Source organism: Rhinolophus ferrumequinum, chromosome 2 (assembly GCF_004115265.2).
Source record: "Rhinolophus ferrumequinum isolate MPI-CBG mRhiFer1 chromosome 2, mRhiFer1_v1.p, whole genome shotgun sequence".
Lineage (NCBI taxonomy): Eukaryota > Metazoa > Chordata > Mammalia > Chiroptera > Rhinolophidae > Rhinolophus > Rhinolophus ferrumequinum.
In genome coordinates, this window is record NC_046285.1 from 35,831,659 (window position 1) to 35,849,352 (window position 17,694).

The 17,694-nt window shown below is 35.1% G+C and overlaps 1 protein-coding gene across 1 annotated transcript in view; it reads right to left on the reverse strand.

The window, feature by feature from the left end:
* Positions 1–1,599: 1,599 nt before the first annotated feature.
* IFT57 (intraflagellar transport 57) overlaps positions 1,600–17,694 on the reverse strand; it is a 52,541-nt gene continuing 36,446 nt past the window's right edge. The window contains exons 7-11 of the mRNA XM_033088703.1: positions 7,909–7,980; positions 6,987–7,118; positions 5,096–5,158; positions 3,310–3,376; positions 1,600–2,001 (exon numbers count right to left, since the gene is read on the reverse strand). Coding sequence (XP_032944594.1) covers positions 1,823–2,001; positions 3,310–3,376; positions 5,096–5,158; positions 6,987–7,118; positions 7,909–7,980 — 513 coding nt within the window. The 3' untranslated portion in view covers positions 1,600–1,822. The remainder of the gene's footprint in view (positions 2,002–3,309; positions 3,377–5,095; positions 5,159–6,986; positions 7,119–7,908; positions 7,981–17,694) is intronic.

Genomic DNA, 17,694 nt, shown 5'->3' on the forward strand with positions numbered 1-17,694 from the left:
TTACTTCAGATTCCCAAAATGTTAACAATTTACCATATTTTATCATTCTCCTTTCTCTATACACACACACACACACACGTATTTTTTTCTGAACCATTTGATAATAAATTGCTGACCTGATTCTAATTTACCTCCAAATACTTCTGTGTGTATTGCTAAAAACAAGGTTATCCTCTTACATAACGACAGTGCAAATATCAAATAATTAACATTGATTTAATATTATTATCCAATCTATAGATCTCACTCAAATTTTACCTGTTGTCTCAATAATGTCCTTTATAACAACTTTTTTTTTCCTGGCTCAGTATCCAATCTGTAATACTTGTTACATCTGATAATGTCTCTTTAGTCTCCTTTAATTTGGGAGAATTTCTCAGTCTTTCTTGTTTTTTTCATGACCTTATCATTTTTGAATACAGGCCATTTTCTACAATGTCTCTCTACTATATTCGTCTGCTGTTTCCTCATGATGAGATTCAGGTTTTATGTTTTCAGTGGTAACTACACAAATGTGTGCCCTTTTCAGAAGACACATGATGTCTATTTGTTCCACTACTAGTGATGTTAACTTTTGATCACTTAAAGTGGTGTCTTCCAGGCTTCTTTACTTTAAAGTTACAATTTACTTTCAGACAATGTAAATATTTAGTTTTTCATTAAATTTTCACCTACTAGTTTTAGCATCCATTCATCATTCTTGCCCGAAACAATCACTAGTGTTGTGGTAGTTGTCAGATGGTGATTTCTAAATATAGTATTCCTTTTACGTTAGCTGTTATTCTATTTTAAGGAAAACCTTTCACTTTTCCCATTGATTCATTCATTCAGTTCTATCTGTTTGAACTCATGTTTTCTTGCCTTATTCAGAGTTATAATTCATTACTATAATTATGTTGAAGCTCGATTGTCCCAGATTAGCTGGTGGGATACCTCACAATCTGTATCTTAGTCATTTCCCCACCATTCTTTGAGCACTTCCTTATTTTCTGGCAGAGCAAGATATTTCAGGCTCGTCTTGTGCCTTTTCTGCCGCAGCACAGGAATCAGTAATTTTTCTAAGAAGACTTTTTTTTTAAAGTAGAAAATTTAGAAACCAAGATCTGAGTGTTAGGTATTCTCATTGTTACTGGGCTGTCATTGTTTGTAGTCCCTTTCAGAGGACAAAATTAGCAAATATATATATATATTTCTATAGTTATTACTATTAACCTATATGTGTAAAAAAACCATGAGTTTATAGTGATGTTTCTAATTCCAATCCAATACCACAGGGGTAGGGGGAGAAACATCATTTGTTTTCTTATGCTTTTTTCAAAAATGTGATTTTAGTTAACCATAAGCTGATGCAGTGGTAGTTTTGTTCTTAGAAAGAATCCCCAGCCATCGGTAGCTGCCTCTGGGCACAGAAGCACTGCTGATAACTGGAGAGGGGGACCAAACTGAAGGGGCCAGGCTTGTGTCAAAACTCCATGTGGTGACAGCAGCAGCACCTACAAAAAGCGTGGGTCACATACACTGGCTTACACCAAGAACAAGAAGAAAAATGATCCGCAGGGTGGGGACTTGAACGTACTTGTAATGATTAATGAAAGCTTCTTTGAAAGTGATGATTTTTTAATTACTTTATTAAATATTATATTCAATTTAAAGGCTTTAACCATCCATAATCACCATGATACAATATGTGTGTGTATGTGTGTATAAAAATAACCACTGGACATGCTTTAAGAGGTATAATTGTGTTTTGAAATCCATGTGATGTGAAATAGGACTTGATATAAAAAACGAATTAATCAGAAGCACAAAAAAACGGTAGGTTTTAATAAGACCCCATTGCAGATTCTGGAATGACTGTTGCATGCATGTCCCTAGTCATGTTGGACTTCTCCTTCAGTTTTGATTGGAGTAATGTGTGTTCCACAACGCCGATTCTAATGTCCATCTGAACGGTTTCTTGCTTCAGCTTTGTTAAGCTCTGTTTGATCTTCACCAAAGGAGCTGCAGAATGAAAATAACATGGAATAAAAATATTTATTTGGAGTATCATTATATTACAGAATGGTATAACATTTTCCTCACTTGGTCTAACGCCAAAAATAGGGTTAAAAACACAGCCAACAACTTACTGACATTCACATAATTTTGCTGTGGCATTTTAAACACTTGAGATGTTTAGGATGGGAAACGATACAGCATTTGAAGTACTGAGGCTGAACTCCCTGATTTTCCTAGGGGAGAGCTGCTAAAGGGATGTTTAAGGATGTCTTCAATATTTTTTTTGAATGGGCTGGTACCTCTGTCTGAAGGTAAAGGGGACGCCATGAGTGAACAAGAAAAGGAAGAATTACCTTTGAGATACAGACAATGGACTCATTCAAACATACTGCAAAACTACTACACATCCCATTTTGAAAGATCACTCAGTATACGAGCATCCCATCAGAAAAATCTTTCTAGAGCGCAGAAGGGCCTTAAGCAATCACCACAAAGTAATGATGGAGGATGATTACTAGAAGATTATTAATTCTTCTCTCTTTGACCTCTGCCCAGGCAGGTCCACCGGGGAAGAGGAAAAAACCAGCGGTCATCTGATCACTGCCTTTGTGTCATTTGGCATACACTTAGAGCTCTCTTGTACATAAAATGGAATAATGACTGTCTCTTTATTAAACCACAGTCGACACCCATCACTGTTCAGCTTAAGCTTCCGGTGCACACCGCAGTGCTCAGGCACCTACATCATCCATGAAGTGGTCCCCCCAATAAGACAAGTGTCCATCGGATACTCCACAGAATCTTTACAACATTACTGATTATACTCCCTGACCTGCCCTTCGTAGCCCCCTGGCAACTGTGTGGTTACCGATTGTGCCTCTAATCCCCTCACCCTCTCCCCCATCCACACTGATGTAAATAACAAATTATTTGAGAAAAAAATCTATTAAAATTCCTCACAGCCCTTTAAAAAAAAAGGAATAATAAAGCTCATTTGATAAAAACAGAACAAAATATTTATTTAAATTGGCACAACAAAGTGCATATTTAACTATTTCCAACTCTATCTCTGAATTAATACAATTTGAATATAAAAAAATCCTAAATTATAGAAAAAAAATACGGCTCTTTCCAGCTGATTTATAAGAAAAACAGTATACTGATTATAAGACATCATTTTGGTACCAGTACCTCTCCTCAAATTCATTTTTCAAAGCAGATTCCTTATTTATTAATACCATTGTTACATAGATTTCTTGAAGAGACAGTCTTCTCTTGCTCATTTTCTCCTTACAATGAGTGTGTACTTACCACCATCAGTCATACTGCTGCCTTTTTCTTCCATTTCTTGCTTTACCTTTTCTAGTTCTTCTGTAACCTTTCATTGAAAAAAAAAAGTTTTCATGAGCATTGAATTTTAATGAATTTTCAAAAATTTTGAACGATGTATTAACTAAATTAATTTAGATATAATACATACATAAAGGGATATAAAGATATTAGGAGTATTCTGGACACAATTTGAATAATAAGATAAAGTATACAGATATGCAAAGCTTTTTATTACCTTTTGAGAGTGACCCTAAGGTTAAACTTCACTAAATTGCTTCCTCATTAACTTTCTCAGATGGTAACATGATAAGAATAAAAATGACCTAAGTTGTTATTTTAGGTGTTAGGCACTCAAACCTTGCAGTTATCGCATGTACTATGCCAGTCTCTAATAATCAGTTATTAATTAAAATAGTATAAACATCCTAAAAAGATTTTGGATTTATAAAGGTTTATAGCTATCTTTCTTAATATTATAGTTTTATAAGAGAATATGCCACCTGTATCTCTATAGGACACTAAAAATAATGTTTATACCATATGGCTACATATAAAAATATTCTAACTACTCTATCCAAACTATGAATTCCAAGAGGCATACTGTGCTGTCATATTGGCTCTTATTTGTACTCCACATCATACTCAATATTATACAACTATTACTCACAAAATTCCAAGCTAGCATTAAAACTGGTAGGAAATACCATCTTTAAAAAAATTGAAAATGTTGATATAATCTAAAACTAAGCCATAATTATTATAACTTAATGGGCTTTATTTTTTATCATACTAGTGAGTAAAAACTTCCTTGGGAATAAAGTGTTCATCCAAGTAAAGCAAATTAATTTTTTCCAAGCACCTGAAATGTTACAGCTGAGGATAACGGCCTACTCCAAAAAAACTAAATGGTTCCCTGGACCCCCTTCAAGTGTTAATTTACCCATCCTAAGTGAGCACTTTACTTCTATATAATGCTTTATTTGCCTAGAATCACCACAGGATTAGAGTCTAAATATTTCTAAAGTTATATTTTTAGTATTTTAAAATGACTATTTATACCTTAAATAATCTCTATAAAAGGTGCTCAATTCTATTATAGAGAAGAAAAGTTTGTGACAATTTTGCTGGATTGTAATAAAAAATACACTTGGATTTTGGTCCCACATTGGCTACTGATCTTGTTTAAGGTATTTTTTTTTCTCTCAGTTCTTTAGTGAAAAATAGGAATATATATTAGGTGTTACTTCTCTTGCGAGATGATGAAAATAAATATAACGATATAGATAAATATTCCAGAAGTGCTCAGAAAAAATGGATTACAAACCACTCCCAATTTTGGGACAGAGAAATACTCAGGATCACACACAAGTTATTAACAACAATCAAAAACAAATATTATATCTTGCAGACTAACATTAAAATTTGTTATAGCTATTTAAGCTGGTGCTTTACCTACTCTGCTACATATCAATTATAATTATTATGTTTAAAAATATTAAGGAAGGTTAAGAATTTGCTAATATCAGCAGGACTTATTTTGAATTTAATAGAACAACTTAAGGCATTTTAAGGAAACAAGTAGTATATATATACATAATTAATTCCCTGATAAGAAAATTAGGGATTTTCTTCTACAGAAAAGGATTCAAAGCCACAGGAAATAATTATTGAAACAGCCCATGGCTGTAGCAGTATTAAAGCATCAAGACTGAACAGCCGGGCCCAGCTGACAGGTGAGAAGCTGGCAAGAGCACACAGCATGTACCTCCGCCAGCAGTCTGGTCCTTTCAGTCACTCCGCCATTTCCTTGCTGGTATCGCTCCCTTGCCTGAGGGAGAAAACATTTTGTTTAATGACAAATTCAGCACAGAAGCAGATTACTTAAATATGACCTCTTTGTGTTTGCAATTTCTGCATATCATTTTATGACAACCTCCCCCCTCATTTGCGAACACATTTATGAAAGTGACATTTAACTGTAACACTTTTATGTCTCTAACAGGCACCATTGTATTTAACTAAATCACTATAAAATGATGAACTACCTTAACCTTCATATACTGACTGTGTAACTCGCATGGGTATGGTTCACAATAAAAACTGTCTTCAGCCATTCTTAAACAGTATAGGAGAGTGGCTCTTGGTTGATCTAATTTGCATGCTATGCAGAGAAGACCAGTTCTTAAAAAATCAATTATAATAGAGCATCAGAATAAGCAATTAATAAGGATTAACAAACAGTATGACAGTATGGGCTATATTCTTGGGAACTAATCTAACAATCAATTACTTAATATCAACGTTTGAGAGATACATGGTGACTTTAATCAGAGATTTTACAGCATTTTAAAAGTAAAAATATCCATGAATGGAAGTACAGATGAGGAAATAATTAACCAAATAACACCGTGTTTCCCTGAAAATAAGACCTAGCCACACCATCAGCTCTAATGCATCTATTGGAGCAAAAATTAATATAAGATACAGTCTTATTTTACTAAAAGACCAGGTATAATATAATGTAATATAATATAATATAGCATAGCATAACATAATATCGGGTATAATATAATATACTACAATACAATATAACATAATACCAGGTCTTATATTAATATTTGCTACAAAAGACACATTAGAGCTGATGGTCCGCTAGATCTTATTTTTGGGGAAACATGGCAATAAAAAAGTGAAGATTACTGTTTGGTCTTTGAGAACTTCTGAAAGTACAGAAGTATCTCAAGTTTATTTCCATTTTTCTCCTTCTCACCTTGTCTGCTGAAAGGAAAAAAAAATATGCCTTCAACTGACATTTATTTGCAAGTGTTCGCATTGGTCTTCAACATCAGGAAAGAGGGGCATAAATCCCAGAGGAAAGCTTTTAGATCCCTATTGCTGGGACAAAGAACTGCTGCTTTCAAAGGCTGAAGGTTTTATTTTAGTTTTTGGTTGAAATTCTAAAACTCCACAAGGATTAAAAATTTTGCTCATTTAATTAATTAAGCTGCTTGTCTTTGAACATGTCTTACTTTTCATATTCTTTATTATGGGTTGTAAGCCATTATGGCAAAGATGTCTTTTCCCTGTGACACATGTAAATGCATACTATTCTTCTTCCTCCTACTCAGACAGTAAATTAACCACAGACGTGGAAACAAAACCAGGAGTCCTGACACTCTGCTCCTGTTCTGAGCCATGTTCCCCATTTATTTAAATCAAGTGAAGAAATGCATTTAAAGACTTCTAAGAGATAACTTCTATCACATGTAAAATGGAAATGACAAGTTCTATTGCCTTGCGTGGATTCCCAAAATGGGCAGAGAACTGATGTACAGAAAACCCTCACTTAACGTTGTCCATTGATACGTTCTTGGAAACTATGACTTTAATTTTAGTGCGGTCTCACAGAAATAAACAAGAGTTAAGTTCCTATGATATATCTCCTCATATCCATTAGTTTATGGTAAAACTGGTTTTGTATACATCGTTTTGCTTAAAATTACAGTTTCCAAGAGGTTATCAATGTTAAATGAGGACTTACTATACTGCTGTTTGTAGAACACATTTTACAATTGTCAAATGAAACGTGCTATGTCAAGTTTAGGGATTAGGGTCATTAACTGGAATGAAGTCCCTGGATATCATTCTTAAGTTACCTCGCTCAGCTGAGCTTGAGCTGCACGATACTCTTGAACCAAGTGCTCAAGCTGATTGTTGATGTACTTTTCTCGGCTGCCGATCTTTTCCAGAGTCCTAGTAATTTCATTATGGAGTTTGTCCAAAAAGCCCTAGAAATACCATGGGATTTTAATAGATAATTCACAAATATATTTTTTAAACATAGTTTAAAATGGGTTAAATCTCCGTCAATCCATCCCACAAATTCTCCACCACTTGTGAAGAAGAGTTTAAAATTTTCAATAGCAAAAGAAGTCTGCAATGAGAAATAGTTTGTTCACACTTTGCAAAATGTTGAAACTATAAAAGCACCTGAAAGTGTTAGTCAATTTATTTGTTTTAATGCTATCTAAAATGGATGTGAGTGGAATGTGCATTATATGAAGTTCATAGCCAAAGTAGGTAAGAGAATAACATGACTTCCTTGTAACACAATTCAAAGATAGCCGGAGTAGTCCAGTTGGAAGTGGGTCATTAAACTTATAGCTTTAGCTTGGGACCCATAACTTCTCATTCCAATTTTGCTTCTTTGTGGTATCCTCCGAAAGTCCTTATTTCTGACAGGGTAGCAAGCCTGAGGGAAGCTGTGGATTCTAGGCATGGCTGGCCTGGTGCTCTGTTATCTCTTAGGATTCAGAGAGGAAAGAATGATGAAATGTTTTTCTCTGATACACATATGCAAATATATTACATACCTAATATATATTATAGTGTTTTTATATAAAGTTACCTTTCTTTAGTGGGTTTAAGTGTTTGGGCTGCTGAAATGTAATATGGTACATTCAATCAGTAAGAACCTCAAAGGCAAGGATTGTGTCTTTTTTTCTTTCATGTTCTCCTTTAATAGGTGTTTCACAGATGAGTAAATGTACATTGATTCATCCGAAGAAATTCACATACCTTGGTCTCCTTTAGAGCAGATTCGATTCCACTTTTGTGCTGGTGCATTTGGTCAACATGGATTCTCCAATCCTACAGGCATAAGAGCATATAGGAACAAGTCAAAAATACATTTCTTTCTTTTCTCTACTTTTTTAACTTGTAATCTTTATTTTAATTACTTTGGTTGCTGCCCTATTTCAGATGGGAGAGTTTTATATATAGCTTGCAATCAGATTAGAAAGAAATATGCGTAGAGCACTTTAGGATAAAAGGTTCTAAATAAATGTAAATTATTTTATATGTTCACAGAATGATGTCTGACAATTTGAATATAAATTATTCCTGCACTGCTGGTGGTTAATATTTATGACTACCCATCAAAATGAAAAAAAATCTAATTACAAGAAAAGAAATACTTGTTTAAGCAGTAACTATTATGTTCACCAAAAGCAATTCAGGAATCAAGTCTCATATATCAAATATTAGTTTGTCCCTTGGAAATTAAAAAGGGGCCCTCTTCTTCAGTAATACACTGGAGCCTCTTTCTTAAGAAAGGAAGTTTATAATAATTATTAGAGCTCATATATTTTAAGATGTATTATACCACTACTAGACTGATCTGAATTGGTGTGCATATTTGACACCTCCTCCAACATTTTAATTTCCTGTAAGACATCTTCACAACTTTTTGGTTTATATTACTAAAAGTAACAATTTTGAGACTTGAGAAATACCTATCATAAGAGAAAAAATATTATGATAAGTTGAAATGACGGAATCAGGATATTCCTCAATCACACATATCTATTTGCATACCCAGATTCTCCACTTTGTTTATCTACAATATTTTGTGAAGAGAAAAATATTTTGTTACTAGTCCCATTCTACCGATTTCTTAACTTTGAAACATGGGCTAGTGACTATAGGGTAAAACATCTTTGGGTACTTCACACATATCAATTATAAAATTATTGAAAAGCTGCAAAGAATCTCACAGAGCGTTTAGTCTCACCTTTATCATTTCACAAAGAAGCAAACAGAGGCACAGTGAAAGAAAGGGGCTCACCCAAGGACACCCAGGTAATGGTGCACCTGGATCAGAAGCCAAATGTCCTAATTACCACACAATACATTTTGGGCATTCAGAGTTAATAAAAGGAGCAGTTGGTTACTTGACACCAGTGAAGGTGCTAGAGCAGAGAAGAAATCAGCACTTTCCTTTGTCCCTAAGCATTTTTCTGTCTCAGGAACAAAAGATATCTCATCAGAATATGAGAACTGGAAAGGACCTTAAAGATCATCTACCCATCCATTTAACAATCATCTAGTGCAACGTTTTCATTTTACAGCTGAGTGGGCTGTTCAGCACATGTGACTGACGAGACAGATTTGGCAAACAGGCCCCTCCAACTCCTCCAGTCAACACTGGAACAGAGAGGAGAAGCAACTGGCTGGCCTCCTGCAACTGAACCAAAAATGGTTAAGCCTGAAAATGAACACCTGTTTAAGCCCAAGCAAGCATCTTCAAGAAAGAAAATGAACCGAATAAGTATCATTTTTAATTACTTTTTTAAAAAAAGTACTCATCCTGCCTTATTCCAAAAAGAATTTCAGAAGCTTAATAAACACCAAGCTCACGTATTCCTATCAGTCTGTGTCTCTGTCCATCCATATATATATATATATACACATATATATATATATATATATATATATATGTATAAACACACACACACACACACACACACATATATATGTATAAACACACACACATACAGAGGAATGACAATTAAGTTCGCGAACTTATTGCAATGATGTTGCTGACCTTTTTTGATATCAGAGGGATTGATTATTCATTATGAATTTGTACCAACTGGACAGTTAACCAGTTTACTATTTGGAAGTGCTGAAAAGGCTGCATGAAAAAGTTAGACAACCTGAACTTTTCGCCAACAATTTATGGGTTTTTTTTTGTTTGTTCCAGGTGTACAAACAGTGCAATAGTTAGACATTTATCATTTATACCCCTCACAAAGTGATAACCCCCTGCCCCCAATCTGACACTGCATACAGCCATTACATTTCCACTGTCTCTATTCCTTATGTTGTACTCCACTTCTTGTGACTATATATATATATATATATATATATATACACACACACACACACATACACACACACCATGTTTCCCCGAAAATAAGACCTAACCGGACAAGCAGCTCTAATGCGTCTTTTGGAGCAAAAATTAATACAAGACCCAGTATTATATCATATCATATCATATTATATAAGACCCGGTCTTATAGTAAAATAAGACCGGGTCTTATTGGAACCCCCTCCCTACTCACCTGATCTGGCCCCCAGTGACTTCTTTCTTTACCCGAAGATAAAGGAAATATTGAAAGAAGACATTTTGATGACATTCAGGACATCAAGGACAATACGATGACAGCTCTGATGGCTATTCCAGAAAGAGAGTTCCAAAATTGCTTTGAAGGATGGACTAGGCACTGGCATCGGTGCATAGCTTCCCAAGGGAAGTACTTTGAAGGTGACCATAGTGATATTCAGCAATGAGGTATGTAGCACTTTTTCTAGGATGAGTTTGCTAACTTAATTGTCAGACCTCGTGTGTGTGTGTGTGTGTGTGTGTGTGTGTGTGTGTGTGTGTGTGTATATATATTTTATATAGTTTTTTATGTATTGTAATTGACGTGTCTAAAATAATTTGTGTTCTGCTTTTTCTACCCAGCATTATTTTCGACCCAACAAGTGTAAAAAATAATTTTTAAAAATGTTTTCACATTCAAAGTATTTCTAGAGAAGCAAATGTGCCTCAGTCATCTACGTATAACTATGATAGATTATATTGATGTTAAACTCCATGGAGGAGCTGGCATTTCAGTGGAACCTTGATGTATGAGTAGCATTTCAACAAGGAGGGTGGAAAAGAAAGGGTATTCTAGGCTGAGGGAGTAACATGAACAAGGAAATACAGGAAAGTACAGAGGATGCCAAAAAAAATGTATACACATTTTAAGAAAGTAAAAAAACATGTTAAAAATGTAATACTCAATATATACCGATAACAAAAGATGAATACAAGTCATGTGTAGACATTTTTTTGACACCCCTGGTATATAGGGAGCAAGTGGCCAAGGCTGGCTAGAATACCAAACACAAGGTTTTGGGATTGGGTGGGGTGGAGTGGGTTGACGAGCATGAATCATGAGGAAACAAAGCTGGAGAGGGAGGTTATATTAGGCTTTAACTAAGGAGTGTGGATTTTATCATGTGGATAATGGAGAGCTATCAAAGATTTTTGGTATCAGTTTTTAAGATAAGTCTGTGTTTTGAGAAAGTAACAGAATGAAGGACGGATTAGAGAGGCAAGAGACTAAGACAGGTAGGAGACCTGTTAAGAAGTTGTGTAACAGCCCACGCGATAGATTAGCAGGGTTTGAATTAGAGCAGTGCTTGTAAGAATAGAAGAGATGGATTCAAGGGATCCTATACTACGTAGAGACAGAACTAGCAGGACTTGAGGACCAACTGAGGGGAAGTGTGGGGAGGCTGAAGTGGAGGTGGGGGAGTAGAGAGAAGGTGTCTTTAAGGTTTCCAGTCTTAGGAACTAAGAGGATAGTAATATCACAGTGTAATGGGACAGAACAGATTTCTGGAAATCAGACATACTGAGGAATTTGGTTTTGGACATTTTAATTTGATAAGCCATTGGGACTATTTGTGTATTCTTACTGCCTTTAAAATGGAAAGCTAGTAATGATTTATAATTATCTTCCACACAAATCTGAGTGTTTTATTAAGACCTTCAAATGGACACATCTTCAAGATGTACAGTTATAAATAAAAGCCTTAAAAATGGTTCTTAACCTTTAGCCCAGCAATTTCATCTCTAAAAATTATTCCCAAGGAAATAATTGGGTATACACACAAAGATTAATGTACAACTTCTTTGTAAAAGTAAAATAGCAGAAAAGTCGTTAAATATCTAATGGTAGAGGACAATTTAATATTCATTTCACAACTAAAAATAATGCAGTATGATACCATTTTTACAAAGCTCCAAACCAAGCAAAATATAACAATACACTATTTGGCAATACATATGTGAAAACAGTTAAAAAAAAAAAGCTCATGACAATACATAAACTGGAGGACAGTGGTTACCCATGGGTGGGCAGGGGCAGCAACAGAGGAGTACACAGGTACACAGGTAACTCGAAGGGTGTTGTGATTGGTCTATTAATAGTTCTCGAGTTGGGTAATGTAGTGGGTTCATGAGTGTTTGCATTATTGTTGGGCTTCATAATTACATATCTATTGTTTATTACATACATACATTAACAATGGGTAATAAAATGCTAAATTCATGTTTTTAAAAAAATATTAAAAATCAGCAAAAATGCACGTTAATCACACACATAACAGTAAAGTGGAAAAACATTCCCAAGAGTATATTCATTAGTTGGCGAATTTAGTAAAAATTAGTATTGTGTATATTTTTATGTCCATATGTATGTGTGTGGATTTGAATATTGGTGTTTTAATTTTCTTCTTTATCCTTCAAAAATTTCCAAATGTCCTACAAGAGAATTTTATCACTTTAATCAGAAGGGAAAAAAAGTCAACAACCTTCTGGATGCAAAGAAGTTCTTGAAAGAGGTTTAATTAGTTATAGTGGAAAATATAAATGACTATACTTGTAACATTTTACAAACATGAATATAAAAAGGCAAAATACATAGCTTTTAAAAAATTACAACTGAGATGGTTAAAACCTTTAAAAGTGTTTGTGGTTAAGAATAAAGAAGTGATGCATTTCAATGATATGGACCTGATTCCCCAAATAAGTAACAGAAAAAAGGAACTGTTCAACAATAACAGCTCTTAACATTAGCAGAGAAGCCAAATGTGTAACCACATTTGGTTACAACACACTTTTATATATACAAAAGGTTCCTTATTTGATACAAAGGTTTGGATGCTAAGCAGGTCCGTTCACCTCTTTTCCACCTCTACCCATGACTCTAAGATGTGATTTGCTGGCTGGCTGTGGGAAGAGCATACTTCCTGCTGCCATGATGCTGGCCTTGCTATTCTCTTTGGCCAGTGGAATGATGGTGAACATGGCCTATGTCAGGGCAATGCAGAAGCTGTAAGAGGCATCCACCAGCTCTCCTGCCCTTTCTTTCAGCCCTGATATAGGCAGGCCCCACGTAAGGGTTATTGCTTCAGTCTGGGTCTGGGAATAAGAAACATGGAACACATCACAGCTGGGGTAGAGCTGCAGCTGAGCCACACACCTCAGCAGACATGTATCCTGAGTGAAAATAATGTGTGTTCTTATTATTGTAAACCACTGTGATGCGGGGGTTGTTTGTGATACAGAAAAACTGACAATAGATATTTTATAGGAGGAAAACCAAGAATTAGACAGGTTAAATGACCTTTCAGTTTGGAAAATGGAAACCAGTGCATTTCCCACATAGTATGTGCTTTTTTTTCTTTGTGATAAAATGAATTATCAAAGAGTATCTAAGGTAAGCCAAGAATTCTTTTTGCTATATATAGCAAGTGAGACCCCAATGGCCACTGGAGTTTGCTGGTCACCTATTCCAAAGTGCTCCAGGTGTGTTTATTAAGCATCATCTCTTCTCTCTATCGAAGTTGAGGTTTTCGTCTCGCTCTATGGAAATGAGAATGCTAGTAATGATACGGAATATCGTTTCTTTAGACTGTCTAGTTTTCAAAATCCTTTCATATAAAATCTCACAGATAATTCTCCCTGTCACTTGAAAGGCAAAGGTATTGTAACCATAACCCCCGCCCCACTCCAAATTCTTTAGCATCGAATTATGTATCTCCCTTTTTCAGAAACTGGAGAGCTGTGATGATATATCTGCAGATGGTGGTTCACTGCATACCATAAAACTCAAATGTATGAAATTTAATTGCAGCTGTTAAGGTGACTGGCAAAACTATATGGTTCTCTGGGTTTTCCTTCAATGGAACAACATCTGAATGATTTCCTTTGCATATGTAGAGACATTTTGTTTCTTTGTTTAGATCACTTACTTAAGGCTCAAAGCTCCTCTCTGAATCTGCAGGGAAAGAGAGATGGAAACATGAGCTAGGGATGGCGAGGCAGAGTGTCAAAGGAGTCTTGATTTAAAAAGGCACCTTTGTGTGTACTGGGACTTTTTTGTTTTTTCCTGGGCTCAGGAAAAGTCCATGCCAGAGCACAGCTCACTCTAGCAATTCCCGGGTCTAAGGCCCCTTTTGCTCCAGCCCCCAGGAGCAGGAGCAGGGCCCCAAGGCTCTCCTGTGTCTTGAATTGCCTATATCACAAAAATGTTATTACTTCTGCCATCTACCCTACCTTTCTCCTCTATTCTTAATGCTCCTCCCTCAATTCTGTTGTGAATAACTACTAATGGAATCTTATTTCAATGTTCTGTTCTTTTGCAGTTTTATTTTAGTGAACATAAAAATATTTACAAGGGCTCCCTCCATTTAAGGTGCCTAACCCCATTTTTTTCATTAGGTCTTTGTTTCCACTCTGAATTCACTTTCTCTAGGGATTTTCAAGATCACTCTGAGGAGGAAATCCTGTACCTCCATTTCACAGATTGGGTAACAAATTGAGGTTGTGTGATTTTTCCACTGTTGATCACAAAGTAAATAGCAAATCAAATGTCTTTTTTCTCACTTACAGATTTTCCATTACACCAAGCTGCTCCTTTCATTTCCTTACTTTGTCACCCAATTTCAATAAGAAGCACAAAAAAACTCTAACAACTCCCAATTCAAGTTTGCACATTAAATAAATGTTTCCTAGCTCAGTTGTTTTGTAAAGCATAGATGCTACAGGAGGTTTGCTGTTTCTTATCTTCTGTGGATGAATAATCTGGATAGCCAATCTTGTTAGAATAATCTCTCAAATAAGTATATGTAAACTCCAAAGGAGGATTTATAGGAGGACTCTCCTATCAATAAAATGCATAAGCTTTAGTACATAGTTTTGTGTGGTATCCACTTTGGCTACCAGAAACGTTTTCTAGCTCCTAGCATGGGTACAGAGTGTTCCCCAATAGTCACATCCATTGTGAGATCTTGTTAAGTCTACTAATAACAACTTCAATGTTAATATTCAAGGAATGCTTAGTATTGTTCATGCATTATGATAAAAAACACTGTCCATATCTCATCACATACAATTCTCTTAAAAACCCTACTACGATGAGGAAATTGAGACATAACTACTTTTAAATAGACTGCCCATGCTCACATAGGCAAATCTGTGGTAGAGCCCAGATTTGCTATGTCACATCCCTAATGGAATATAGTAAAGTAGAACTAAAAATTTTAAGGGGACAAAGATTAAAAGAGACTTTAGTTTTATCTGCAATATTTGAATTTTTACAAGAATGTATATATTAACTGTATTATGAAAAAATGAATTTCAAACATTTTAGGATAAAATCATGGCTTCATTAGTGAATTTCCCCAAATATATGAGAAATAACAAGCTTACACAAAGTCTACCAGAGATCCAAAAAAAAAAAAAAAGGGAGAGCAACTGCCAACTTGTTTTATGATACCTGCAAAGTATTACACTGAAATCTGACAGACACTTAAAAAACAAGAAAAATTACAGATCAATAACTTTTATAAACATGGATATAAAAATCCTCAACAAAATACCAACAAATTGAATCCAGTAATATATAAAAAGGATAATATATCATGATTAAGTTGGATTTATTCTAAAATGCAAGGTTAGTTACTCAAAAATCAATCAATATAATTCACCATACTGAGAGAGAAAAAAAGAGGAGATAAATCATATGATCACCTCAACAGGTGAAGAAAAAGTCATTTGAAAGATTTAACCCCCATTCATAATAATAACAGCAAACTAGGAACAAAAGAGAAGTTCCTGAATCTATTAAAGGATTTTTATAAAAATCATAAAGCTAACATCATACATAATGGTAAAACTGAAGTACTGAAAGCTCTTCCTCTGCTAATGGCACTTATATATAACATAGAGTTCTTTACCAGTACATCAGATAAAAGAAATAAAAGGGATAAGGCTTGTAAAGAAAGAAATGAGATTGATGTTCTTCACAGATGATATAACTGTATACACAGAAAATACAAAAGAATCTACAAGTCTATTGTTAGAATAAATAAATGAATTTAGCAAGCTTGCTGGACATGTGTGTACCTACACACACACACACACACACAGGGAACTGTATTTTTATATACAGCAACAAATAAACAGAAAATAAAATCTAAAAGATACCATATTGAATAGGATTAGATAACAATAAATAGATTAATGTAATAAAATAGTATCCAGACACAGACTTACACATACCTGCTTGTTTTTTATGACAAAGCAGAGCATTGGTGAAAGGATATTTTCGATAAACTGGGTCAGTTGCATACATATATATGAAAATCAAATAAATCTTAAATTCTACCTCACTCGACACACAAGAATCAACGTAGGTGGATTGCAGATCTCAATGCACAAGGTAAAGCAATAAAGATTCATAAAGAAAACACAGGAGAGTATCTTCATAACACTGGGATGAGCAAATAGTCTCAAATAAAGCATAAATATTAGCCATATTCTCCGCCCCCTAAAAAAGATCATTTTGAGTATATTAAAATTAAGCCACTGTTTATCACGATACACCAATAAAAGTGAAAAGGGAAGCTAAAGAGTAGATATTTGTTAATATATGTATCAAAGGACTCATACACAGGGTATATAAAGAACTTCAATAAATCAAAAGAAAAGGCAGATAACCATACAGCAAAAAACAAACGAAGATACCCAAATGGCAAATAAACACATGGAAACTTCATTGGTCATCAGGGAAATGCAACTTAAAACAACAATGAAACATCACAACATACCTATTGTGATGACTAAAATAAAAAAGATTAAAACAATACTGAACGTTGATAGAGATGTGGAGAATTGGAACTTTCATACACTCCTGGGAGGAGTATAAATTTATATAACCACTTGCAAAAATTATTTGGCAGGGTCTGCTAAAGCTGAACATATATACATACGCTATGTCCTAGTAGCAATTCTACTTCTAGAAGAAATTCCAGGAGAAATGTGTACATATGTTTGCCAAATTACATAAAAGAATTTTCAAGGCAACAATATTTATAATAGTCCCAGCCTTTATATAAGCAACTCACATAAGCCCCGATGCGGGCTCCTCTGGAAGGGCATGACCTTGGGTTAGGTAGCCCTTTGCCACTGTCGGAACAGACAGCTGGAGGTTGTCTACTGACCTGTCTACGCTCTCTGTGGCTACACAGCAAGTCCTTGCCTATAAGGGGATCTGAACGGTTCATCCCGTTTCAACCACAGGGAGAGAAACTTAGTGATTAAAATTGTAACTGTAGCTGCAGTGGTAGAGAGGTAGGGCCAAGTGCGAGCTCCAGTCCAAAAGTGGTCACTCTCAAAATTTCAACAAGGAATACTAACATTCCTGTGACACGTTTAATGCCCCAGCCATGTCAATGATAACATTCTTTGGATATCTGATGGCCGGAAATCAGGTTAAGTGAGAGAGGCAGAGAAGACAGCGTGATAGACGGAGCTGTGTATGTCTAAGTTCACTGCAGCAAATATTCTGGGACAGGTCGATAATTTATCCTGCTTTCTGCAAGGATGTGAGTGGTGTACGTATCTCTCTCCTCCACAAAAACACTCCTTTCCTAGTCACAGGGCTCATTATGTGTATT